General features: G+C 53.2%; 10 protein-coding genes across 10 annotated transcripts; 5 read left to right on the forward strand and 5 right to left on the reverse strand.

Annotated features, from left to right (window-relative positions):
• Nucleotides 1-2,512: 2,512 nt before the first annotated feature.
• On the forward strand, nt 2,513-3,344 carry J4E86_008034 (uncharacterized protein; the record flags this gene model as incomplete). Its single annotated transcript, XM_051448549.1, has 2 exons — nt 2,513-2,619; nt 2,666-3,344. 2 exons carry the CDS (start codon nt 2,513-2,515, stop codon nt 3,342-3,344), a joined length of 786 nt encoding a protein of 261 aa, XP_051300145.1.
• Nucleotides 3,345-4,015: 671 nt separating this feature from the next.
• J4E86_008035 (uncharacterized protein) lies at nt 4,016-5,629 on the reverse strand (the record flags this gene model as incomplete). Its single annotated transcript, XM_051448550.1, has 1 exon — nt 4,016-5,629. One exon carries the CDS (start codon nt 5,627-5,629, stop codon nt 4,016-4,018), a length of 1,614 nt encoding a protein of 537 aa, XP_051300146.1.
• A 553-nt stretch (nt 5,630-6,182) lies between these two features.
• Nucleotides 6,183-7,341, reverse strand: J4E86_008036 (uncharacterized protein; the record flags this gene model as incomplete). The annotated part of the gene is made up of 2 exons (XM_051448551.1): nt 6,183-7,223; nt 7,273-7,341. 2 exons carry the CDS (start codon nt 7,339-7,341, stop codon nt 6,183-6,185), a joined length of 1,110 nt encoding a protein of 369 aa, XP_051300147.1.
• A 566-nt stretch (nt 7,342-7,907) lies between these two features.
• J4E86_008037 (uncharacterized protein) lies at nt 7,908-8,422 on the forward strand (the record flags this gene model as incomplete). The annotated part of the gene is made up of 2 exons (XM_051448552.1): nt 7,908-8,291; nt 8,354-8,422. The coding sequence occupies 2 exons, from the start codon at nt 7,908-7,910 to the stop codon at nt 8,420-8,422; spliced, it is 453 nt and encodes a 150-aa protein (XP_051300148.1).
• A 720-nt stretch (nt 8,423-9,142) lies between these two features.
• On the reverse strand, nt 9,143-10,901 carry J4E86_008038 (uncharacterized protein; the record flags this gene model as incomplete). Its single annotated transcript, XM_051448553.1, has 3 exons — nt 9,143-9,508; nt 9,562-10,399; nt 10,450-10,901. 3 exons carry the CDS (start codon nt 10,899-10,901, stop codon nt 9,143-9,145), a joined length of 1,656 nt encoding a protein of 551 aa, XP_051300149.1.
• A 3,226-nt stretch (nt 10,902-14,127) lies between these two features.
• J4E86_008039 (uncharacterized protein) lies at nt 14,128-15,934 on the forward strand (the record flags this gene model as incomplete). Its single annotated transcript, XM_051448554.1, has 2 exons — nt 14,128-14,463; nt 14,543-15,934. 2 exons carry the CDS (start codon nt 14,128-14,130, stop codon nt 15,932-15,934), a joined length of 1,728 nt encoding a protein of 575 aa, XP_051300150.1.
• A 347-nt stretch (nt 15,935-16,281) lies between these two features.
• Nucleotides 16,282-18,519, reverse strand: J4E86_008040 (uncharacterized protein; the record flags this gene model as incomplete). The annotated part of the gene is made up of 2 exons (XM_051448555.1): nt 16,282-18,071; nt 18,132-18,519. The coding sequence occupies 2 exons, from the start codon at nt 18,517-18,519 to the stop codon at nt 16,282-16,284; spliced, it is 2,178 nt and encodes a 725-aa protein (XP_051300151.1).
• An 828-nt stretch (nt 18,520-19,347) lies between these two features.
• SLP1 (Glycosylated integral ER membrane protein) lies at nt 19,348-21,144 on the forward strand (the record flags this gene model as incomplete). The annotated part of the gene is made up of 1 exon (XM_051448556.1): nt 19,348-21,144. The coding sequence occupies one exon, from the start codon at nt 19,348-19,350 to the stop codon at nt 21,142-21,144; it is 1,797 nt and encodes a 598-aa protein (XP_051300152.1).
• Nucleotides 21,145-21,951: 807 nt separating this feature from the next.
• J4E86_008042 (uncharacterized protein) lies at nt 21,952-22,740 on the forward strand (the record flags this gene model as incomplete). The annotated part of the gene is made up of 1 exon (XM_051448557.1): nt 21,952-22,740. The coding sequence occupies one exon, from the start codon at nt 21,952-21,954 to the stop codon at nt 22,738-22,740; it is 789 nt and encodes a 262-aa protein (XP_051300153.1).
• Nucleotides 22,741-22,817: 77 nt separating this feature from the next.
• Nucleotides 22,818-23,787, reverse strand: J4E86_008043 (uncharacterized protein; the record flags this gene model as incomplete). The annotated part of the gene is made up of 2 exons (XM_051448558.1): nt 22,818-22,937; nt 23,002-23,787. 2 exons carry the CDS (start codon nt 23,785-23,787, stop codon nt 22,818-22,820), a joined length of 906 nt encoding a protein of 301 aa, XP_051300154.1.
• Between the last annotated feature and the right edge of the window lie 1,562 nt (nt 23,788-25,349).

Raw genomic sequence — 25,349 nt, forward strand, 5'->3', positions numbered from 1 at the left:
TAAGACATGAGATGGGTGTGATTTCGCTAGATCTGCTGCAGCCTCAGCACACCCGCGAAGACTTGGTATGCCACCAACAAGTTCGACTCGCCAACGAACTGCGGCCTGTTCGGAAGACTTCGAGCCTTGTGGCAGCACGAAACCGGCTTGTATGCCGTCAATAGCACGCCGCTGACGGGGCGAAAATGGTGAAGCCTTAGTGTTCGCGTTCCTGTATTCTGTGCTCTCGCGAAGAAATACCTCATTAGGCATTCAGAAAGGATTTTTCGACACTTAAATGTTAAGATTGTCGAAGATCATGTTGCTCCTCCTTTGTTCGATTATCACGCTGTGATCCTGCCGCTGCGTTCGGACATTTTCTTTGTTGAATAATCCCCCCTTGGTAACGCAGCTATGACCAATCATGGAAATGGAAATAAGAAATTATACATAATTTCTCAGGCCTTCATAGGGGGCCGCAGAGATCATTGAGTAACTCCGGTGAGTCGTCTGAGCTTCTCATACGTGAAAAAGGCGGGAGAAAGAAGTGCACTAGGCGCTGGCGCCTGCCAAAGTCGCTAGCGAACCTTTCAGTCGACGATGTGTGTATCTCGCCGACCTCCATGGTCCCCAGCAATCGTGTTCGGCCGTGTTGGCGCCTTGGTCATCTACCAATAGGTTGGTGTGATAACGAAGACCGTCGAAAATGGACTACTGGTTGAGTCCGCATAATACTAGCCTGAAATCTCTCGATCCAAGCGAGCGCCACGAGACTGCCTGACCGCGGCATGCGAAGTGAGGGCCTATCGAACCAGCTAATGCCTCGCGATCTATTGTGAATTCTACCACCGGGAGGGGCGAGTACGCAAACGGGATAAGGAGGACGAGGAGACCCCAGATCTAACGATTGACTCCGGGTCAGTGCCAAGAGATAATGCGACGACAGAGGTGGTTCGACTACATATGAAGCTAGTGCGTGTCGCGTTCGCCCGCCTTGCTTCTAGCAGCTGAAAATTCGTCATTTCTAGGGTGGTAAGCGTAGTCAGCGTGTACGATCTGGTACCCATTGAACCGTACGAGCCTCTCCACTATCAACAACATCCCCAAGAAGTCGTGTCACTACCGTCACACGGGGTGGAGGGCGGAGTTCACTGTCCGGGTGTGCTCTAGTACTTTTCCGGCGCGGAGATGATCTCCTTGAACGTCCAGAGACGTGTAGTCGAGGTCATGGATCAGGATGGGGCCGCAGGATAATTTGAGTTGCAGAAGGATTCGTGCTGTAAGCGAAGAGGACGTCCCCGAGGGGGTATGGGTGTGGAGGACACGATACCCGGTTCGATGTCGAGATAAAGGTGTGGATGAATCCCGGTAAGAACGTGGCACGGTCCCCATTCGTAGTGACGGATCTTCATCGCGGTTAGTTCTGATGTTGTGATGGATGTTGGTGGAGAAAGTCGTGACGCGCAGTGCGAGGAGATCTGCTCCTGACCAATCGATGACGGAGACGACGAGAAATGGATTTCGAGGGGTCGTGTTTATCTTCGCGATCGATTGGCGACAAGTCGTGTGCGGCTTACGGTGTGAGCAGCTTGCGATTCAGGGCGTATGTAAGCGCCGTCTTACCTGGATGTGGCACAGCAAACGTATGTCAGATGCCATCAAACGTCGCCGACGACTAACCTGGACAGAAATGGGGTCCTCGATCGACTGTAATTGTGTGCCATCATCGTGCTTCCCGTTATTGTTGAGCGTGCTGTGCCGCATGCGGGGGTTCTGCCAATCCGCGGTCCGAACCGTAGTGGGTGTACTAAAGTCGTCGGATGGTTCGCATCTGGTATATTGAGCTCTTTCCCGGGAAATGTGTTGAGTCCCAGGTCATCAACGGGCGGAACGCACAAGGACTTCCGGTGTCCATACCCGTGGGTACCTAAAGAGTGGGGGCGTAAGCACGTGACCATAAGCACCTTCACACCAATGCACACTTCAGCTCGGCGAAAGCGGCGAAGAGGGGCCAAAGGGATGGGCGCGTGATTCAATGGAGAGGACTGGGTTGTATGTCAGATGCTTACAATGTGCAACTAATCTTAGAGGGTCTCGCACAAAGCAGGAGCCCTTGCGAAGCTGTCGCAGAACCTACATGCGTCAGGCGAGCTCGGTGTTTAAGGCGGTCAGTTAGGCCTCAACTCGGGTCATTTCATATCGGCGACTGCGGCGTTGCTTTCGGGCTTATGCTGCCAGACGTTGCGTCTTTGAAGTGATTGCTGCTGTTTTCGCTTCCCACAGGATCCGTGCCATGCGCAATGCTTTCCTAATCCGGATTACTTCGCGTGGCGGCCAGACTAGTGTAGGATGTACCGCGAAAGCACTCGCGAAAAGCATCGTTGCCAGTTAGCACTCACGTGGTTACCTGTGTGCATTTGCGAAGTGGGTTCGAGTTTTGAGCGAGACACCGCTGCTTTGGAGTATATATCCTAGGAACTAGCATGCCATCAAAACATACTTTCCGATAGCGCTGTCGATCACAAAGAGAAACATGATGGTTATGGACAGATTCGACGACGTCTCATACGGATTTGAGATGATGCGACAGCAGAATTTTGCATGGAACAGCGAAGTCCTTGTGGAGCAACTTAAGAAGCAGTGAGTGACGAATGCGACTACGACCCGGTCAGGACTAATTTGCTAGAAACGGCAGCCAAAACCCTCGCACACCTCGAGTCGAAGAATTGGCTTCAGACATCTATACACGTCTACCACGTGAGCTCCGCAACCGGGTGTATGCGTTCTGCGTCCAGGGATCCTATGACAACGAAGTCATCGTCCGGCGCACAGCAACCGGAAACGGCCGACGCTTCGCGCACCTCATCCGACAGGCGTGCGGCCAGCATTCTTATCAATGGATCGAAGACCCCACCGCAGCATACATGAGCGCAGGAGGTTTGGGTAATGAGGTTGCTAGAGAATTGCTCGAATGCTACTACTGGACACGTACATTCAAGTTTGCCCATCACGAGCTCTTTCTGCTCAAATCGTTTCTTGAAACGGATGGTTTCGGGCTGGGAATGATTCCAGCGCATTATGCAAGACGCTTGCACATACAGATTCGGCCGCTTGACTTTGCGTTTCTGTTGCCGGAGAAGCGGCTGTTTGAAGAGCGGCGGTATTGCAAAACCATTGAGGGCCTCACTGTCATCAAGACCGCTCGAACTGAGGTCGTAATCGAAGTCGATTTAGCGCAAGGGTCTCTGGGAGATGGTGATTACGAGCGCTTCTCCTACGAAGCTGCGCAGTTCATGCTGAAGATAGGAAGTGTGGTAGAGACTCTCAGAGGGACGGGACTGCGCATAAATCTAGCGACCGTGTGACGTCGAATTTCAAAGGTCATCCGCATATCTTTGATTTTATGAAGCATATACTTTACATTAGCGTAGGAGTCAATAGATGAATCAGGACGCTTGTGCTTATAGGTGGTGCAGCTGTCTTTTGTGTGCTCCTTCTGATATGATCGGTATAATTTTGACCTCTGCAAGAAGTTTTGGTGGCGTGGCCAGGCGTAATTAGGCTTGCCGTGTTTCGTCTCTTATTGCTGCCATGCGATCCGTGGCTAGGCAATGGCTTCCGGCCCGCACGAAGGCCGAAAATGATCCCCGAGCGACACCATCAGTGGATGCCTTTGATTGGACGCTATTGTGAGCTTCAAGGGATGATGAGTTGAGATGGAAAGCTGGTGTTGGTGAAAGGACTTCGATGGAAGCTGCGTTGAGGTGAGCGAAAGGATACATGCGCTAGCCAGTGACAGGGGCCAAAAGGATCGCGACTCCTCTCCACCAGCGCAGCTTGGCTTAAGCCACGATGCAACGCCATGACGATCGGCCAATCCCAGCATCTCAATTCTAGAGCCTAGACTGATCATTTTCATCTCGCAGAAGGGACGACGCGATAAACGCACGTTTCATGCGCTGTACGTAATTGTCAACTGCTATCGCAATGCCTCCATTATTCGTTCACACTAGAAGCTCCAGATAAATTCCAGCATCTATAGACCATATATGCTGTCTTTGTCGAAGAACACAAGTACTGCTTCACTACCCCTCACGTTCACTACAGCATCTGTCCCAACCGCTTCAACAACCACATTGCCCATCGGCTCACCCTGAGGAAATGACTGCCCAGCCCAAGATGTCAAGGAGCTATTCCCAGTGTTCACGAATGGTGCCGTCAATCTCTTTACACCTAAGCATCCGCCGTCGGAACCCACAGCGCCCGATAGATCAACATGTACAGAGAAGTTATCTGTCGAGTTGGCGTAGAAAGGCTTCATATTGACGAGTGCTAGCTTGGATAGGTGATCGTCAACGTAGAACGCATATGCAGAGAACGACTCTGGATCAACGCCAGCAGGTGGTTCGAGAGCACGAACCCGAGTGTCAGGCACAGCAAAGGCCTCAGCCATGAATAGCTGCGCGAGGAAAGAGGGCAGAGTTCGTGCCGGGCCTCTCAACTCGGTGTCGCGAGGGTACAGCACTGAATAAGTGCTGAAACCTGGACTACCATTTGCACCGGGCGTGTTGAGCTGTTCGTCCGACTGAAGGGCAAGCGTAGCACCCTGATGTAGATGCGTGGAACTGGCATTCCTTGTCGCGTATATTAACTCGCTATCAATGACCCAGAGTGCTTGCGCAAATGTGTCGGTGACGTTTGGTGCACCGGAGCAAGAGACGGAGTTGAACTCGCCAATGTTCCAGTTGTTTCCAGCATCGAGAGCAGCGCGGGCAGACGGGTAAATTTCTTCATCGCAGTAGCGTGTGAGCTCGGTATGATTGAGGATGTTCTCGATGGTGGCCAAGGCGGCGCGTTCTGGATCGCAGGTTGAGAAGGCATACGAATGTATCGAATATATGCCAACCTGATCTTCTGAGTCGATGCCTGCAGGGATGAGTGCTGCAGGTCGAACCTCTAGGCCTGAGTCATCAGTCGTGGCGGAAGATGCCCACCAGCGCTCTTGAGGAAGATCTGAACTGTTCAAAGCATCCAGCGCGGTATCGATACTAGCTGTGTACTGTTTCCATTGCTGCACATAGGCTGCAGTCGAATCGTTCCACCGGCTCTCGTCATAGTTGGTCGGCTCGTTACCAAGCTCAAGGTACGCGACCTTGTCGGATTGATAGGTAAGCGATGCGACTGCAAGGCCTGTAGAGATTTCCAAACTCTCATTACCGAAGTTGAGAGTTGAGATGAACCTGGTGCCATTGGGGAAATTACTCCAACTCTTGTAGTAGTCAGGTCCAACAGTGGTCCGCCATACGCCGCCTTCCGGACTAGTGGTACGCACCACGTCGCCACCGTCTGCGTCGAATATCATGCTGTCCATGGTAATGCCGCCAGGTCGGATGACAGGACTTCCACCATGCTCATGGATCCTGTTCAAGACACTGAAAGTAAGGTTGTTGGGAGTACTAGCATTACCGAAGAATTCAACCCAGAAGGCAGGTTCGAATGAGAATGAGGCAAAGGAGTTGCTATGTGGTATCGAAGCACCTTCTGCTGTCTTTGGTACGCTTAGGCATCCAGCTCCGGAGTGATCCGTCGTCGGGTATGCATAGACAACGGATGCTGCGAGGGAGATGACGGCGACTCTGAGTGAGGCCATTATGGAAGTATTGAGGTCGTTGGTGGTTTATGGAGGTAGCCGTACCATGTTCTCACGGCTACTTGAGCTTCATATGCCATCAGAAGCTATGACAGAAAGCACATCGACATCATCGTGCCTCTCTTTCTAGGCTAAAGCGGACGCGATTATTCCGACGGCCGCGAGATGTTCCACTGAGTTGCCGGAAAGGTTGCTGAAATGGTCCTAGAAGATGTGGGGAGGCTGCGGGGAATTGGCGGATCGTCGGGCTCGCTCCATAGCGGGGGCAAAAGTCGGGTTTAGCAACAAAGGGCTAAAACCATAGCACTAATCACCCGCTCATGAACCTGCGATACATCCTGATAGAGGCCGAGTTCGCTAGTGCACAGGGATCTTCTATCCTGTTTTTCTAATCTGCCATTATTCAACCATGTTGTCAGCTCGACATTCTGAGTAGAATCACCAGGCAGCGGAGCATGGTAGACAGAGTCCAGAAACGCGTTCTTGCTGTATCCATAGAACAGAGATTAAAAGCCGTGTATTGGTAACAGATATCGATCGGCTCGGATTAGTACTATTTCGTGCCCACGGCACCGTGCGGAACACCCGTCCTTCTCCGCATCATGACCTCACCCATAGCATTCCTCACCTCCTTCTCCTGATGCACCACGTTCTGCACCATGTACTTCTTAAGTGCTTCCCTCAGCTCGCCCTTTGCCCTCTCGTTATCCCTATATGGCACGCTTTCGAGCTCCAGCAGTCTGTTCGCATCCTTATTACTCTCCGCAACAAGCGCGCTGAGACGATCAAGCTGCTTGTGGCGAGTGTCTTCGGTATCGTCGTTGGTTTTAGCGGTATGTTGAGGGTCGCTTCGGTAAAGTGGCATGAGCAGACCGAGAAACTGCGTAAGAGAGATCGCAGCTTTCTTCAATATCGTGATGATTTGAAAGGGTAGGTATGGGGGACGCAGGTTGGTTCTTGCGACGAACGGGTTCAAGTATTTCGAGAGAAAGGTGGGGTAATCTGGACGAAGAGCGGTACGGATTTCGAAAGTCGCAACAGCGAGAAGTCCTAGGTAGCGCCAGTATGACCCGTCTGTTAGGAAGCCGAGAGCGTTTGCGCCAACTAGAATGATGAAGAGTACGCCGTATGTGGTAGCGGTAGTGAGCAGCGCACTGTCTGTGTAGTCCTTGATAGTCAAACAGCTCTGGCATTGCGCAAAGATGCTTGGTCCGAAGCGGTCATATGCGAATCGCTTTACAGGATCCATTATGATGTCCTTGGCTCGCTTCAGATGAACATAGAAGTCATTTGCCCTCTCTCTATCCACGTTCGGCCCAATCTTATCTGGGTGGTATCGAATCGTCAGCCTCCTGAATCGCGTATTCAGTGCGCTCTCGTCGACGTCTAGCGGTACACCAAGGTCGTTGTATGCATTGCTAGAGCGCTGCAAGTTGAAGTCGACTTCGTAAATGGTGAAGGCGAAGTAGGCGGCGTAGATGGCGATCAAGATGTTGCGGCGGTGCTTTATGAAGCGCGGAGTGCCGGGCTGCGGTTTCGGGTCGCCAGCGCGAATGAAGATGCTGTAGAGAATGGACTGGGCCCATCCCGCTGCCTGTGTCGCGTTAGATATTGCCGTGCCGCAGGTGTGAGGGCTAGCTTACGACGGGAATGAGAAACTGCCACACTAGGAAAGGACCCAGAGTGTCAAATGACACGTTCGATATCGCCATAGTGCTCGGTCACTGGTGTGGGAACATGAGGACGCAAGGTCGCAGTATCGAAGAGTGGAATGGAAGCCAAGTGTCATCGAGGCGCGCGTTCGGAACGTTCCGAGCACTACCGAGGCACGTGCGTTCGCCGCAGCACCTTGAAGTCCCGACAGAACTACATGGTCTCATGAGGTGTGCCACACATACACAAGAATTGTTTTGGTAGGATACAACTAACTTTGCGGAAATGAGGACTCATTGGGTGACTTGTATCGACTGATACAAAAAGCCTGACAACATTCAAGCACTATAGGTAAGATTGCTCCCGTATTATGACGAGACACCTTCAACACCAGCGAAGAAAAGATTGCGCCTTCGACTTGAGACAGGGGTCTGTATTTGTTTGGTACTGTTAGTGAAGTCACACTATGGTATTCGTGATGGTTTTCATACTTAGGTAGGTAGGTAACTGTTCAAGGTTGAGTCAATTGATTTCACTCGCCCACAACACACAAATACACACAAGCATCGTGGAAACCTTTCACCCAGCGACAGACACTATACAAGACCCGTGGATACTTTGCAGAATGACCACTGCCAGCGATATCGACAAGGCCTTCACTAAGGCGTTGAACGAAGCAGGCAGTTTCTGCAACAAGGACCGCCTGGACAAATGTACCGAAATGGCCCGCGCCCTTCTCGCTCATAAGTCTACATCACGACACCATCGTATGAAAGCGCTCATGTTATTGGCTTCAACACTGGGTGACTGGGAAGACGCGAACAACTGTCGCGTGGAGGCGGAGACGCTGTGGCGTGCACATAGGCGTCGGCATCCAGAGGGCGAGAATGCTGCACTCGATAGGTACACGGACGAGCTGCGCGGATTTTTAGACGAAGTGGGTGTTGAGTTGGAGCGGACTAAGCATGGAGACTACGAGTCGGAAGATGACGATGCTGCGGCGCACGAGGTAAGCTCTAGTTACACGATGTGCATGTGAGACATGCTGACTTCGTACCTCTACTTCTGCAGGAGCATGTGAAGGATGCGACTGACGCCATGGAGACCCTTAAAATGACCGACAATGAGATGGAAGAATAACCGCTTGTCGGTGTCCCCGCTACCGAGGTTGCTGCGCTTACCGATGATGTTCCCGCTATCAAGATTGCTCCGCCTGCCGAAGGTGGAAGTGAGACTGCAGATGGTGCTGAACCTCAGGCTCCCCAGGGCCAAGGATGAAAATGTATGCCCGGACCTTTGTCAAATACCTACTCCACTGCTTCACTGCTACCTTACTTCCCTGCTTACTATATCGCAGCCTCGAAATCTGGCGCTGCGCATCGATGCTGGTCTTGCAAATGCTCGATCGTGGTCGTCGGCCTCACCTGCGCTGAGTCCGAACACGCCAACATGGCAGCCGACTGGTACTTGTAAGCTTTCCTCCCCAAGCCCGCCTGCATCTAGGTAGGAGCAATTGTACTGATGGTTCATCAGGGCGTGCGCGTTCAAGGGTGGAGGAGACATAATGTAGTGAGAACAGTCATAGAATTCTATGGTTGACGACATCTGTCGATCAATGGTATAAAGCGATGCTATGCAATTAGAAACAAAACGAAACTCGCGCATTCCTTAGACATGCGACGTAGCAAATTCCTCCATGCATCTCAAGCCTAGATGGGTGACGTTTGTGCGTCGGGTATAGTTCCTCCAGGCATAATGCATAACAAGTAACGACTCAACGATACCGTAGCGCACACAGCGCGCTCATTCGCAATCATGTACGACCAGCGCTCGTATCTTCGTCTTGCAACATTTCAGATCTTACATCTGACCTCCGGCCTGAGGCATCAGCTCCTCGTCTTGCTGACGCTTCTCCTTGAGCGATCCAGCAGCCGAGCGGTTCTCGACGTCGCTGTCGGAGAGGTCGTATTGGCGAACGGCTTCGGCGATCTGAGCCTCGTCCATCTTGGGGAGCTGCTTGGCGGCTTGCACGTAGCTCATCTTCTCGGTGTAACCCTTGGCGAAAATGAGGTCAATTTCCTCGAGGGAACGACCAGCAGTCTCAGGGTAGAAGAAGTAGATGACGGGGATGAAGGATGCGTTGAGTGCGGCAAAGAGGAGGTAAGTTCCCCAACCAATGTTGGTGATCAAGACGGGTGTGATCATGACAATGAAGAAGTTCCAGAGCTAAAAATGAAGTCAGTACATGTCTCAGGAGCAGGGAAACAGGCTATACGAACCCAGTTATTAATGGTCGAGAAAGCATTGGCCTTCTGGCGGGTCTTGAGGGGGTTGATTTCGGCTGGGTACAACCAGGGAAGTGGGAGCCACGTGACACCGAAGAAGGCGATGTACAAGAACAGACCAACGGCAGCACCCTTGGCAGGTCCCTCGTTGTCAACGTTGTTCACGCCACCGGGGAGCAGGCAGGCAAAGGTGATGATCATGGCAGTCATCTGACCGACGGTACCAATGAGGTACAACTTTCTGCGGCCGACACGCTCAACGAAGTAGAAAGAGGTAGCGGCGAACATAGCGTAAACAATCATGTTGACACCTCCGAGAAGAAGGGCGAGGTTGTGGTCGGTGTTCAAGGCGCTCTGGCACAGAATGGGGAAGTAGTAGATGACAGCATTGCAACCAGACAATTGTTGCATGAATTGCGAGGAAGCACCGAGGATAGCACGACGGAAGTGCTGGGACTTGCCGCCGGTAAGAAGAGCCTTGGTAGGGACCTTGCCGCCGCCACCAGATGCGTTGACTGCATCGCGAATGACTTGCATCTGGACAATGACCTCTTGGTCGTCGCGGGCAACACCGTTGAGACCAGCCAGTACAGTAGCGGCTTCGTCTTCGTGATGGTGGTTGAGGAGCCATCGAGGAGATTCGGGAAGCGAAATCATCATGACGATGACGATGAGAGCGAAAACACACTGGAAAGCAATGGGGAATCTCCAGGTGAAGTCATCGGGACCGTAGAGACAGCCGTAATCGATCCAGTAGGCGATGAGCGTGCCAATGGCAACCATGGAACCCTCGATGCAAATAACTTTACCGCGGTTCTTGGCCTTGCAGCACCTAGAAATAGTCAGTAATTGTTTGAAAGAGCAGGTTTTGGCTCGACGTACTCAGCTTGGTAGGTAGGAATGGTAGAAGTGTTGATACCGTTTCCAACACCAGTGATGCATCGTCCGACAATGAACTGGGCGGTAGCGCCACTGTTGGGAGGAACGCAGGCGATCTGGATGATGACACCGACGATCATAACTCCGGCACCCAGGAAGATACTCTTGCGACGTCCGAGCTTGTCACCGAAGACGAAGACGAAGATGGCACCAAGCAGACAACCGACGGCATAGATGGAGACGACGAAACCCTCGTAGGTGGAGTCATCCTTGACTTCAGGGAACGCATCTTGGAAGGCGGGAGCAGAGATGATTCCACTCATGACACCCTGGTCATAACCGAAGAGTAGGAAGTCGGTAACAGCAACGATGGTGATGAGAACCTGGAGGGCCCTGCCGGACTTGCCCCAGTAGGTGGGAACACCATTTTCGGACTCCTTGATACGTGGCGGCATGGTTGCGTTGTATCGATGGAAACTGGAGAGGAGTGAGGAGATGCTGGGGAGGAAAGATCCGTGGGGAGAGAGTAGAGCTTTAAATGATCATCGTCCGTTGCGTACAAGGGTGTTCGGCAGAAACGTGGTTACTGGTCGTCTACCCTCGGCCCACTAAAAGATACGCTACCAAGATTCCGACTGACGCGTGGAGAAAACTAGATAACGATTTTTTTCCAACATCTTGGCCTTGGCTGGTGTAGCAGTATGCGAGCCTGAGGTGCGGACGGTAGAGGCGCAAATAAACTGTGGATACAAAGGCGAACCTAACAGGGTCTGTTGGTGGAGCAAGCCATCTTGGGCCAATCTTGGAGAAGAGCGGAGGACGCTTGCAGTCCAACAAGCGCGCTCGGCACAGCATGTCTCTGCTCCTAGCCCGAGGTTACCTCCACATTACGTCATGTGCGCAGGGCTTGGGGTCAGCCTGGGGAAGACGCAGGTGAAACGACTGGTGAACGATGGGTTCGCCAGTCAGCACAGAAGGCTGGAAGAAGTTTCTTCGCCGCCTACGCCACCCGCAACCGCCTGTCAAAATCTACGGTACGCATGTCAAGATGATGCAGGAACTTCGTCGTCGACTGGACACCGGTGTAGGTCAAAGGCACCATCTCGGGCTACATGCCGCCGTGTACGGATAGCGTGCTAATTCCTCCCATAAGGCACGGTTTCAGTCTCAACAAGAGGGCGCTTGACGTCATGCACCGGCGACTCGCGTCCGTCCCCATGCAGGGTCTGACCAACCGTGCGCATGCGGCTCTGCAGCCTTTGCAGCTTGGCCGATGATCTTAACTAATAGAGACTGCAGTTGGTGGAGCTTGAACACGCCATGCGCTGCAACGGTGACGATGGTTGCTGTGATGGTCGATGGTCGGCTGTACTTCCTGGGATGGAGTGCAGCAACGTCGGGCGGCACTGCCGGCCGGGAGACGATTCGACGCACGTGATAGCGGCATCTCTCGAGACATTCAGATTAAGTTGCTATACAGCCGAGGATTTGCCCAGGCTTTCGGGAGCGCACTTGGTTTGCTGACACTCCTCCTACATATTCTCGCCGTGCGGTCGATCAGCTTGGTCGCGCCGTGGATGCTGCTCGGTAGGCGCGGTCGCGTTTTCTGCCATGGCGGGACAAATTGCCAATGCATGCTTGGTAGTCGGGAGAGGCTCGTGTGGAGTTCACAAGCCTAGCGTGGGGATGAGGCTGACATGTGCCCGGGCATTGTCTTGCAGATCTCGGGCCTTCCTGTTTCGGGACATCCGGGCGCATTTCACTGACCCAGCTCCTTTCTCGTCACGCAGGCAGGAGTAAACAGCGGCAGCAACACCACCGAAAGCAGTCCTCGCAGCCTATGAAAGTGCTTCATACCGACAAGTCTACCCCAGGATCCAGCTAAACTGCGCCGATCTCTCCAGTACCCCATCAATCCGCCCCAAATCTTGCTCCCGCAAGCATTCCACATGCCGGAAAAGACGGCTCTCATATCGTGTGCTAAAACACACCAAACGCCCCAACGACGTGGTAACTCCACATATAACAGCCAACCCCAATTTTATGTCGCTTTCGGGGCCTACTACACCGCACTCTCGCTCAAGTCCCTGCCAAGCGGCACACACTCCAGTCTGTCACCGGAACCGCCGTCTAATGTCGGGGTCTCCGCTTTATGCAAATGCCGTATTGATAATCACACTGATAATCACACTCCACTTTTCCATCACTCCCTCCAACGCAGGGTCGTTCCAAAATCCGCCAATTACTGTTGAATATGCATCATCATCGTGAGGGACCTCCACCGAGTTGCTGTTTTGATCCCACTTGGTTACCATCGTCGACCCCATTGCCAGGACTCTGGGACTGGGGAAAACGGCGGAGATCAAATTCAAGAACGTTTTGCTACGATCCCTAGCTCTTGCGTCTCGGTTCGATGCGAAGGTTATGTTGACAGATCCACTGTATTTCAGCCGCATAAAGGCGTCCTACTGCCCCGACTGATTCGACCTCCGACTTGCCATCGGAGCGACTTAGTCAACCCGATCCCAAGACCTAACCTCCGTACCAAGGATGCTGCCAATGTCCGATAAATCCATCCGACGTCCCAAGATAGTGTGGGGATCCCACCATCTCCAGGATCTACTCCTCCTCAACAGTCATGTGTCCCACCATCGCTAAAGTCACCAGGTCCCTCGTGCATTGCCCAGGTCGTCGCCAATGCTAGTCGCAGGACAGCGGGCCCACGGACGGACTAGAGTTGGGTCTGGGGGCCTTTCATCTCTGGAGTTGGTCGTGAGTCGTTTCCCCGTCTATTGAACCGAGGCGGCTCCTCGGTGTAGCTGGCGTGTCTCTTTCTACCCCTAGAAGAACACCCCTTCTGAGTCTACGAATGTCCAAAGTCGCTCGTACTTCCCATATGCTTCATTCTATCTGCGAAGTCCTTTCTTCCTTGACTTCACTCCAGCCCGTTTCCTTCGTTTTCGAGATCGCAAGGCAGGAGCATGTTCGACCTCTTTACTTTTCCAGTGCGATAACGGGTACTTCTGGACTGATTAATTTTCGTCCTGCTGTTTGAATTTTCGTACCGTGCCAGCTGGAACTTGCGAGCAAACGAGCTGTAGCACTCTCATTACGGGCGGGCGGTATGTCAGAGGATTTTAAGTGTAGCGGCATGTCATTCAGCACCATTCGCGTGGACCACACATGAGGCGCATCCAGACGTGACAGCTCCGTCACAAATGTGACACCGTTGTGATGACCTACCGTAATTGCAAGCGCCACGCCATCCAGTAGATTGAATCAAGATGGCCACCACTATATGTATTTTGTATCTGTTGCTGCCGCATTTGATAATGAGAACAGCTTTAGAGATGGAGTTCGTAAGCTCGCCGCACGATGAGGCATGCGCGCACGGATCACGTCATGTGTTAGCGTGTCTTTCGACGCGTCGCGGCACGTAAGCACTCCACTCCTACGACCTCAACACCGCAACTAGCATATTTCATCTCACGCGTGGAAGATCTACAGCAATAACCCTCTGAAGGCTTCGGTCGCACATCATTGTGATTCACCCGGGAGATCCTCGTCCGTAATTGCGCAGCTCCATTGGGCGACTAGGCACAATCGCACTGCGTACCCTGGGTTTGGCCGCTACCCAACGATACTATCTCGGCTTAGCAAACATCATCCGCTCTTATCACCATGGCGCGCAGAATGTCTCCAGAAGAGTACCAAGCGATTGGTCGCAGCTACTATAAGCTGAATCAATACGAGAAAGCCCTGGAAACCTTTTCGAAAGGTATCGAGGCGTGTCCAACCGCGGATCTGTACGATCATCGGGCTGCGACGTACGACAAGCTTGGAAACCTCAACGCCGCGGTCAAAGATGGCAGAGAAATGATCAGATTAAACAAGAAAGATGTCAAGGGCTACTTACGCACGGCGAGCATTCTGGAGAAGTTGGAGAAGCCTGAGACGGCGCTTGGGATTTATAAGTACGGGATGAAAAATGTGCCACCTAGCGACAAGAACTTCAAGGTATGTGATGTATTCTTTGACCTGCTATGAGAACACATCTTCCACTTCGTCTTCTGCATGGCTTGCTGACCGTCGACAGCTCTTGCAACAACTTCACGACAAGTTCACTCGAAAATTATCACCTGCATCGGCCATCGATCCGTTTACAGTGCTGCCTGCTGAGCTAGCGGAAATGGTACTAGAGTATTGCTCTTTCCGCCACATGGTCAACTGCATGCGCGTCAGCCCGGGATGGAGGGACTATCTCTCCAAGTTACCTAAGCTTTGGATGCATCTCGATCTCTCCGGCGCCCGCCGACCAGTCCCTCGTTCTTTCGTCAATACAGCGTTCAAGCGCTCGGAATACCGAATGACGCGCGTCACGATCCATCGTTTCGAACACATGGACGTAGTGAAGAATCTTGCGAAAGCAGCGAAGGACCTTACAGAACTAGAGCTCATCTCCTTGCCACACACCATGTCGGCCACACTGATTGACATTGTCAAAAGCGCTCCAAAGCTGAAGAAAATCACGATACTTCCAGAGATCACGCAAGATACTGCAGCGCAGATAATGCATGCGAGGCCTGTACTGGAACACGTGGTCTTCGGCGCCTTGAGGTCCCGCGGGGCCGCCACTAACTGGCCAACTTCATTCGGGAATCTCCGCACACTCGGCATGCATTGGTCGTCCCCCGTCTCGACGGTCAATCTCAGTCTACACGACCTCCTGGCTCGAACGCCATGCCTTGAATCCTTGGCACTCTCCAACGTACAACATCTTGAGTACCCACAAGGATGGCCCAGAGACGAAGCTCAATTACCACCATTGAAAAGCCTAACGCTGAAGTGGAATAACCTTGAGCAGTTTCCTCTTCTCCCGCCCACGCTACAGCGACTGGTCATCGAAAACGACGGTGGTGGATTGAACCTACAGCAAAGCCTGCCCTTGCACCAGTCCTGTGTCCCAGAGCTCACACACCTAGCCATATCTGGCTTCAAAGGTCTGGAGCCAGAAACACTAGGAAACCTACTAGACATCTGTTTCCACGAAAGTGAAACGGCAACATGCTCAACACGAAAGCCTTTGCAATCGTTAACCCTGCACGGCCTAATCGATGATATTTCAGATGACATGTTCGGAACCGGGCCTGATGCGCGAACGGAGTCCATATTCGGCTTTTCCCCACGCGTCCTCACGCCCGCGTTGGAGTCCCTGGATATTGCCACAACGCTCTGCAATGACGATGAGATTGAGAGACTCCTCATGTACCCGACGGGACTCAAGACAATCGACCTATCGCATACCCACATCACTGGGGCGTCTATCAAGATGCTGGCAGACAAACTTCCGAAGCTGACGAGTATCAAGGCGAATCAGTGTGCTAACATCAATGGGCGCGATGCGATCAACTACGCAGAGCGAAAGGGGATATCAGTGAGTTGTCAGATGGCTGAGCAGAAGGGTGGACGAAGGCTTCGCTACGGCTAGTATACCATACGCCTGAAGTTGTCGACAGGCATTCTGTTTTGCCAGAGCAAGACATGGTCACATCAGAAATCGCGAAGACGGCAAATCATGATGGCAGAAGGAACAATTCGTAGTATCTATGTAGCGGTATAATACGGGGGTGCAATCATGTAATCGTGAGTGCCATCAAAAGGGGACCATTAGCTAAACTCCAGCGCCAAAGTCCTTGCGCGCCCACGCAATGCATATACCAAATCCAACCAAACTCCTCCCAATTACCCGTCAAATTACCAACGCCGCGCCAATATGCTTGTGCAGTAGCAGAGCAAGGAGTAAAGTCGCAAGAAAAGGAAAGCTCAACCGCTGAATTAGTTGACATCCATGCCATCATCCTCCACTTCGTCCTCGCCGTCGTCCTCGCCTGCCGTGAGGACGCCTGCGCTACCCAAACTGCGTTTACGATTGCTGCCGCCGAAAGAGCGACCGGTGATTTGGCTGAGGAGATCCAGATCCTCTCCACCAACGACGCGCGCTTCTGGAGTAGCTTCACAGCTGAGCTCGATCAAGCTCGCCGGACTGAGGCTACGGTAGCCGGCTGTGCGGACGACTCGACCAAAGTTCTGCATGCAGAATGTAGCTGCTCGCTGCTTGAGCCAGTCCTCTCCAGCAGTAGCAGCACGCTCCCAGATTATGGCTGCGTGCTCAATGTCGAGCTCCCGACCCAAGCGGTTGACGCAAAGTAGGCGAAGACGGGGCATGTCGTAGATGTTGGACATGACAAGCATGCCCGCCACGTCGTTCAGGCTGGGTCCATTCTGCGGGTTTGGCGCAATGCTATCCGTATACAGATAAAACAGGAACGCCCGAACTGCTGAGTACGGTTCGGGAATGTGCATCTTCTTCGAGTGGAACTCTGCCATCTGAGCACTCCATAGACGGGCGAAATGGGGCCAGCGCGCATGAAGAATGAGCTTGTGGACGTGGATCGGCCGCGATACTGGGCTCACGGTTGTTGTCGAACCGTTGGGATCTGGCACGGCAACATCCACGTAGTCATCATCATCGGGATCGGCCGTGATAATGAAGTCTGCGCCGCTACCGCTCTCGGGTGGTTGATCAAAAGTTAGGGAAAGATCCGCACCAATACCGGTAAGGTGCGAAGACACATTCGCATCGGAAGAAGGCATCATCTTTGAGCGCGTGTCGGAGGCCAGCTCGTTGCCCAGGATGCCATACTTCCGAAGATCGATGGCGAGGACATCACTTAGATACTCGCCGTTGTGGTTCCCGTCATTCGCCGACTCGATCGGGCTGCCTAGAAGCCAGGCATGTGTTCCTTCGGGGTTTGTTGTGCAGTAGTGCCAGCGGTAGTTGGGGCTGTAAAGGTCCTTCCCGTCGGCAAGCTTCTGCCATCGCAGTGTATCTAGCTCTAGACTGGACAAACTTGTCTCGCAACTCAACTCTGCCGGGGTGACGAAATCGAGCATGCAACCGGATGAAAAGATGTGAAAATGCGTGCCCGCCGCTTGAGATGGTAGGTTCGGACTGGAGTGAAATTTGAGAGATGAGATGGAGCCAGGCGCAACGTAGGGTGAGCGACTTGAACCCATGCCATGATATGACTGGACGCTCGAGTTTGCAGTATAACCACTGCTTCCGGTCGCAAGTTGACCAGACGCTGGTACAGGGTAGCGATGTCGGGACGAGATGAGTTGCCGGTCGCCTGTTCCATACTTCATGGCGTGATCGAACTCCGGGCTGCCGCGGAGATCGAGCCACCAGATCTCGTTGCTCTTCTCCATCTCGTCGTTGATGCCACCAAAGATCCAGATGCGACCGTTCCAGATCCAGCTGGCGTGATCGTAACGAGGAACGAATCTCCATGTCCGGGACCAGGTCCACGTCTTGAGGTCGAGATAGCAGATGTCGTCTAGTACACTATCATGCCCAGTCTGACCCCCGCTGATATATAGCTTATCGTCGTATATGACGGCTGAATGCCGAGCGCGACCGCGAGGTATTGGGCCATGGAGTTCGGGCTGCGTCCAGTGGGCGGTCTTCAGGTCGAATACGATGACGTCGGCGAGGTGTTGACGGTGCTCATTCTCACCACCGAAGACGAGCAGTTTGCTGCCCTGCCAGAGACATGCGGTATGTCCTAAAGCGTCATGTTAGTTGCGACGGAAGTAGCATTGGTAATAGAGCGGTGAGCACGTACCCATTCGTACGCCCGGAATGTCTCCGTAGTTGTCAACCAGATTCCATTGTCGGGTGACGAGGTTGAGGCGGAGGACGTGGTTGTACACCTCGTCGGTATACTGGTCGAAGCCTCCAAAGGCGTATATCTGATCATCGCCAACATAAGTGACAGAGGCATTGACCAGGCAGGCGGGCTTGGCGCCGATTGTCGAAATCATTTTCGGTTTGTAGCCTTCGACGGCTGATCTGCGGCTCCGAACGGGGCTCGCAGACATGAGGAAAGTGTTGTTGGCAGAGCTGGCGGATCCCGGCGTGTTGGAGTGGGAGTGGCTGGGCGAGGGTGTAGAGGTGACGGCGGGGTTGAGGATGTTGGACGGGAAAGCGGATCGAGCGGATGTTTGTGCCATGGATAGTGAGCGGTGAATAGCGTGGTCTGGTTCGTGGTAGCAGCCCCGGTGGGCAGAGGTGGCCTTTGTCTAGGCTGGGAGAATGTTTGACGGAGGAAGTTGAGTTGGCTGGCCGTGCATATTGCCGCCCCTCACCGCCCGAGCCTGGAAAGCGGAAGCGCCGACCCACGACGACTCAGCCTTGTGCCCGAACGGACAGCGCGAGCCACTCCGAGACTTGGCCACTGGACAGCTGCAGCAGATTAATGCACCACGGCGGATGCTGGAATATGTGATTAGTGAGTGGCTGTGCAATGGTGATTAACTGAGAGACTGCTGAACTGTGTCGCAGTCTGGCACGAGAGCAGACGCTATAACGCCATTGCCATCATGGACGCAGCGGTAAAAGCAAGGTCATGCAGGCGGCGGCATCGACGCGACGACGATGCATGCGGCTTCACATACCGGATAGACTACGATGCCGGCGAGGGTCGAGCACCGTCATGTGATGTCATGCGTCCTGGTCGTCCGGCCAGCCTCGCGCAGGGTCCCGTCCTCGTTACCTGGTCAACGCAAGCGTAAACAAAGGATACTTAAACGCCCCCATACCTGCCACTCTACATATCCACTACCACGCACTCTACCATCCGCACTGCCCTGCATCTTCTTCTCCAGAGCGCGAATCACTCAATTACTTTCGAATCAATACTTCACAGCATCGATTACAGCATTGTCTAATACTAATCCTTACACCATATAGCAGAACCCAACCCACATACTGTATGCCACCACGTCCTGTGTACTAAGAATCTAACTAACCCTAGTCCAGTAGGAGACTAGCTAGCAGTCATGGCAAGCACCGCAGTCTGCGTGACTCCGGTCAAGAAGCGCTCTGCCGTCTTCAACACCCGCACCGCCGGCGGTCGGATGCCACTGACGCCCTCTCCCCGCACCCCGCGCACCCAGACTCCCGATGTGCAGGCACACGAGTCAATCCATGGCAACGACTTCAAGTCGCGCATCCAGCGCTCCGTCACCAAGACGACGCGCGACTCCCCCAAGTCCAACATTGCTCGCTCCCACACACACACTCCCCGCCGGTTAGAACTCGGTGTCTCAGAATGGGCCCTCACTGGCTCCGGCACCACTGCTGCCACCAAGGCCAAGAAGGAGAAGAAGGAGGCGGCTGCCATCCGTGCTCGCCCTACCAAGACGCGCATTGCCTACAACGCCGCCGACCGCTTCATCCCCAACCGGACAGCAAGTGAGGCCATCCGCAGCGTCGGTGCCAGCAAGCTCGACGCCGAACAGCGCCCCAAGTCCAGCTCCAAGAAGGAGGGCTCGACCGTGCTTGCCAACGCCGCAAGTGCTTTCGATCTCGGTGGCCGTGGTTCAGAGGAGGATGTCACACTGTCCCTCGAGGGCCTGAGCCTTGAGGACGACGAGGAAGAGAGCCGGTCGCGCTCCAAGCCAGCTCCTAGCCAGGCTGCATACCAGTCCACACTAGCCTCGGCATGTGGCATCAACACAAACACTCGCATTCTTGCTTTCAAGCCTGCGCCGCCTGAGTCGTCCAAGCCCATCGACCTTCGCTCCCAGTACAACCGTCCTCTTAAGCCCAGCAGCAGCGTCAACGCACAGAGCCGCCGTCGCATCCCGTCAGCACCCGAGCGCGTCCTTGATGCTCCCGGTCTTGTCGATGACTACTACCTCAACCTTCTCGACTGGTCTTCCGGCAACCAGGTCGCTATCGGTCTTGAGCGCTCAGTCTACGTCTGGTCAGCTGACTCCGGGTCGGTCGCTTCTCTCCTCGAGTGCCCCGCCGATACCTACATCTCTTCCGTCAAGTGGTCCGGCGACGGTGCCTACGTTGGTGTCGGTCTCGGCACGGGTGAGGTCCAGATCTGGGACGTTGAGGAGCAGACCAAGCTGCGTAGCATGTTCGGTCACGAGACTCGCGTTGGTGTTATGGGATGGAACAAACACATCCTCTCCACCGGTGCTCGTTCCGGCCTTGTCTACAACCACGACGTCCGCGTCGCTCAGCACAAGATCGCTGAGCTTGTCTCGCACACTGGAGAGGTCTGCGGTCTTGAGTGGCGTGCCGACGGTGCCCAGCTTGCCACTGGTGCCAACGACAACATGGTCAACATCTGGGATGCGCGCGCGCTCGCTGCTCCCAAGTTCACCAAGACCAACCACCGCGCTGCCGTCAAGGCCGTCTCATGGTGCCCATGGCAATCCAACCTGCTTGCCACCGGCGGTGGTTCCAACGACCGTCAAATCTACTTCTGGAACACCACCACTGGTGCCCGCATCAACCACATCCCCACCGACTCCCAAGTCACCAGCCTTCGCTGGAGCACCCACTACAAGGAGATTGTCAGCACTGGTGGCTTCCCCGACAACAGCCTGAGCATCTGGAGCTACCCCTCCGGTGTCAAGAACATGGAGGTCCCCGCTCACGAGTCTCGTGTTCTCCACAGCTGCCTCAGCCCTGATGGTCAGATGCTCGCCACCGCTGCTGCCGACGAGTCTCTCAAGTTCTGGAAGATCTTCGAGAAGAAGCCCGGTCAGCCTTCCGTTGCCGCCGCCGGCTCTGCTTCCATGAAGCCCAGCGCGACTAAGCAGATGACTATCCGCTAAGTCTGCAATCGTCAATGGAGCCCACATCAAGAGGATACGGGTTCAGAAGGAGCAGTATGCTCGACAAGGATCACAAGTGTCTAGCACGGACATCAACTACCGGCTTGCGCAATGGAGCTGGTATCATTCATCCGACTCTACGCGCAACGGTAAGTTGGTAAGTAATCACATCTCGTATTTGGGTATGTGACGCGATCCTCTTCCTCATTCACAGGAAAAGGAATCTCCACATCTACCCTCGGAACATCTGTCAAGCGTACAACTGGGTCTCATCATGGCTTTTTTGTCCATTCAGCAAGCGAGGCGTCTCGGAAGCATTGCAAGGCGTTGAAATTAAAGAACTGGCTTTTCGAGCGTCCTATGGACAACGAGGTTCATGATATTTACGAACATTGGGAAAAGACGGACTCGGTCTGTTGTCTTTCGAGGGAGTTTTTGTATTTGTACATTCACCGCGCCTTGATGCGCTTGGGATTGGGACATTTGGGGGCTTGGGAAGGCGTTCGATCTTGAATAAAATGGAAACATTACAACATATGAACTTTCGTTGACTTTGCTACTTCTGGTGACTTCCCATGTCTCTGCACAATGCGTAGATAATTCAGTTGAATCATCTGATCATCTCAGCGGCCGAACTATCCGTCGATAAGACGAGTCGCATAACTTCACATACCCATCGAGCTCTTCTGCCTCACCTTTCACTCTGGAGTCGGATTGGCACTTCACGTACATAAGCCTTTCCTTACATTTCCAGACCGTTTGGATCCAACAAAAAAACAACTCAAGCAATCCAATCCAACCAACATAATGAGCTACGAAACCCTCCCATCCATGCCAGGCGCATGGCCATCCGACGACACAGACCCCACCTCCCCTCTAACCTTCACCCTCTCCGACTTCATCTCCGCCACCAGCATCACGCAAACCTACATCGAAACCACACTCCAGCAATCCAAATCCCAAGTCTGGCTCTCCGAAACCATGACAAACATGACGCTGTTCACCCATGCCGAGGAACTCGTCGAGAAATCAGTGGCGTATGTTAGCTACATCGCTCCCTACATCGGTTTCTATTCAGAAGACCAGTTCCCGCCTCCGCTGGCCGATGGGGTCATACTGTCTTATACTTTGGAGGAAGTAGGGTTGCTTCGGGCGATACTGCGGTATTCGCGGGAAACCGGGATGCACGACGATGCCGTCATGACGCTGCAAGCTTTCAAGGAAGGCATGGAGACATATCAGCTCACAAAGAGCATCCAGGGGCTGGTTGCGTCGTATCTAGAGTTTGGCAATGCGAATGTGGACGAACCACCGCAGATCTGGGAGACGCCTGAGGTGTATGCCCCTGCTTTTGTGGATTCTCTGGCTACTGTTGAGGTCGAGACGGCGATACGAGACGATGTCCGTTGTCCATTTTGTTGGGGTGCTTTTGGTGCGGGGGAGGATGGGTGTTGTGGGGTTATCAAACAGGTGGGGTGCTGTGGGAAGCGGTTTGGAAGGGATTGTCTTATTGAGGCTATGTTGGGGAGTCTGCTGTGTCCAAATTGTAGGAGGGAGTTTGCGGTTAGGCGCGTTGAGGATGGAGAGAATGCTTAGTATGTAGGCTGGTAGCGAGGATAACCATGAAAGGTACCTGCGGTATCTTAGTGTACAAGCTATCTCAAAATGCCTGTTCACTTCCAATATCTAATCCATTCGTTTTCCAAGTCCGTCATGCTGTCCTTGAGGATGGCCGCTTGCATCGCCTTTTCATTTGCTTTCGCCATCTCCACGTTTGTTATGCCCCAATCAATCTGCATAGATGTTAGTCACCATCGTTGCCTCTCACGGCGACATGCCAGCCGATTTAGTACTCACCGGCGGTGCACTCCAGCCACTGACAGCCCATTGTGTACTTCTGATTCTGGCCTGCGACTGCGCAACAATCGTCTGATTCCTGTGCATTCTCTCCTGCGCTTTCAACTGCTGAATTTCCTGCTTCATACGCCGAAGCTGAATCTCAATTTCCTGCATCTTGTTGTTTCGTGCCATGAGCTTTTGGCGGAAGGTGGAGATGTCGTTTGTACGACTTGCGTCTGTGAAGTAGGACTGGAGACGTGGTGAAAATAGATCGCACAGGAAGCCTCCGGATTTTGCCTCCTGCTCCTCAAGCTGCGCAAGGATTGCTGGTTGGGGTGACTGAGAGTAGAGAGGTTCGATATGTCTGAGGTAGCACTCTTCGCAGGCGGTGAACTCCGGAACCGTAGAAGGGAAACTGTACTGCTTTTGGCCTGAGACCAATGTCCCTTGTTGACAGGCAGGAATTGGACCCCATTTCTTGACGAAATCGATCAGTGGTGTGATGTCTCGTGTCTTCGTTTCAAGAGTACTTTGCGCAACGGCGGCCATCTGATCAACAATCTCAATACACCGCTGTTGGCCATTTCCCTGCGTCATTAGATCGCAGGTAGCGAGAAGCCTTTGCCCGTTTGCAATCGGTGCAAATATGCGCTTCAGGCAGGGAAAGAGGACGTTTATGTGCGCCACGCAGAATGAACAGGCTGTCATCTCTTCGATCAGCGACCCAGTCTTTGGATCTTGCAGACAGTACCACGTCCTAATGACTTCTGGCCTTCCTCCATTCTTGACCACTGGATCCTCCATGTTGAAGTTCGGGCAGATGCCATCCCTGTCAGGATCAATGCTACTGATTTCGCCCAGTAAGCTCAAATCAGGTTGTCCCATTTGGAACAACCACATATAAGCTAGTCTCACCCACAGGAACGAGAAATCGCAGACAACAGACATCTTAGCTGGTTTGGCGGGACCGGCAGATATGAAGGATCCATAGCGAGTGTTGCGGAAGGATGTGTTGTAGCAATCCGGACAAATGTCGAAGTTGGGGATGGCCCTTGGCGATTTGATTTGCAGCCAGTCATTATGACCTTGCGTGAAGTTTGATCGTTTGCATAATCCAAGGGCTGGGGGTTGTTTAGTCTGCGGGGTTGCTGATTCTGAGGATGGTCGAGGTGGAAGGGGTGGGGGCCGAACGAGAGGCATGACTCGTGCGGGAAGTCACCTTGGTGACTCGAGTATTATGAGAGCGACTGGTAAGAGACTCGATTGTGAAAGAGAGAATTCTTTACTGCGGAAGACAGCTCACGTTCTTTGCTGTGAGCGCGATTACCTCTAGGCTACAAGGTGACTGGTCTGCCGAGGCTTTCAGCTGAAGAGGCTGAAAGTATCGTCCGAATACGATACCGGTGAAAGCTCGCCCCGCAACGAGCGCCCAAATGAGGCCATGAAAACGCCACGAACGTCGGACCTTCTAAATGCGTTGCGTATCAAATTGAATTGTGCATCGTAGAAGCGAAAGGATCGACAGGCTGCGGCCCATCGGGCTGAGATGGAAAGTATGGTTATCGATAGCAGTCCATGGCCCTAAGTGGTCAACAAGTATCGCAGCAATGTATACCAGGCGTAGAGAGCATCGGTTGTAAATCTGATGACTTTGCGCGAAAGTTGTGGCTTGAAGAATGGTGGAAGATGCAAGATCTCGACAAGAGGTGTCTGAGCCGAGCGGCTGGTAACATCACCTCATTGGCTGACATCTCGCTTCCCCTTCACCCATTATCAAGAGTGTAGACGGCTAGCTCGAGAAGACTTGTGCCAGATCATATACATTAGACGAGCGTACACTGCCGACGTCGCAATCAGTCAAAGACCGGTCTTGCTGATGGTACATGGTTTGCATTACCATGCGTCTGGCAAAGAAAGGTGGCAGAAAGACGGTACGTCTCTTTGTGTGAAGTTTGGAGTCGTTGGATGTAACTCCGACGCACATGCAGTAGACCCAGTCGTTGATTCAGATCATGTAGCGAGAGATATTATCACACCACGGGTTTTATCAATATGCTGTCGCGTTTGTTGTAGCTAGGAGTACACCCAACGAATTTGTGTAGCGGCAGGTATGTTTTCCCTATTGTTGTATGTAGCGTACACTCGTATGGGAGAGCATCTGCGTTGCAATCGCATAAGCGAATGTTGATCGGGGCTTACTACGACATCTGGCACCATCAGGCGAGACTTGTTGTGTGTACACTCGTTGGTGATGGTCAGAGGCGTGCAATCATGTTGTCCAAGATGTGGTGCAACATTGAGCCTCCTTGTTGCCGCACAGCGTCAGTCGCACAGATTCATTTTGTTTGCCCAAGGCAGACTGTGAC

This window comes from Alternaria arbusti (assembly GCF_024043155.1).
Source record: "Alternaria arbusti strain BMP 1465 chromosome Unknown scaffold_12, whole genome shotgun sequence".
Taxonomy (NCBI): Eukaryota; Fungi; Ascomycota; class Dothideomycetes; order Pleosporales; family Pleosporaceae; genus Alternaria; species Alternaria arbusti.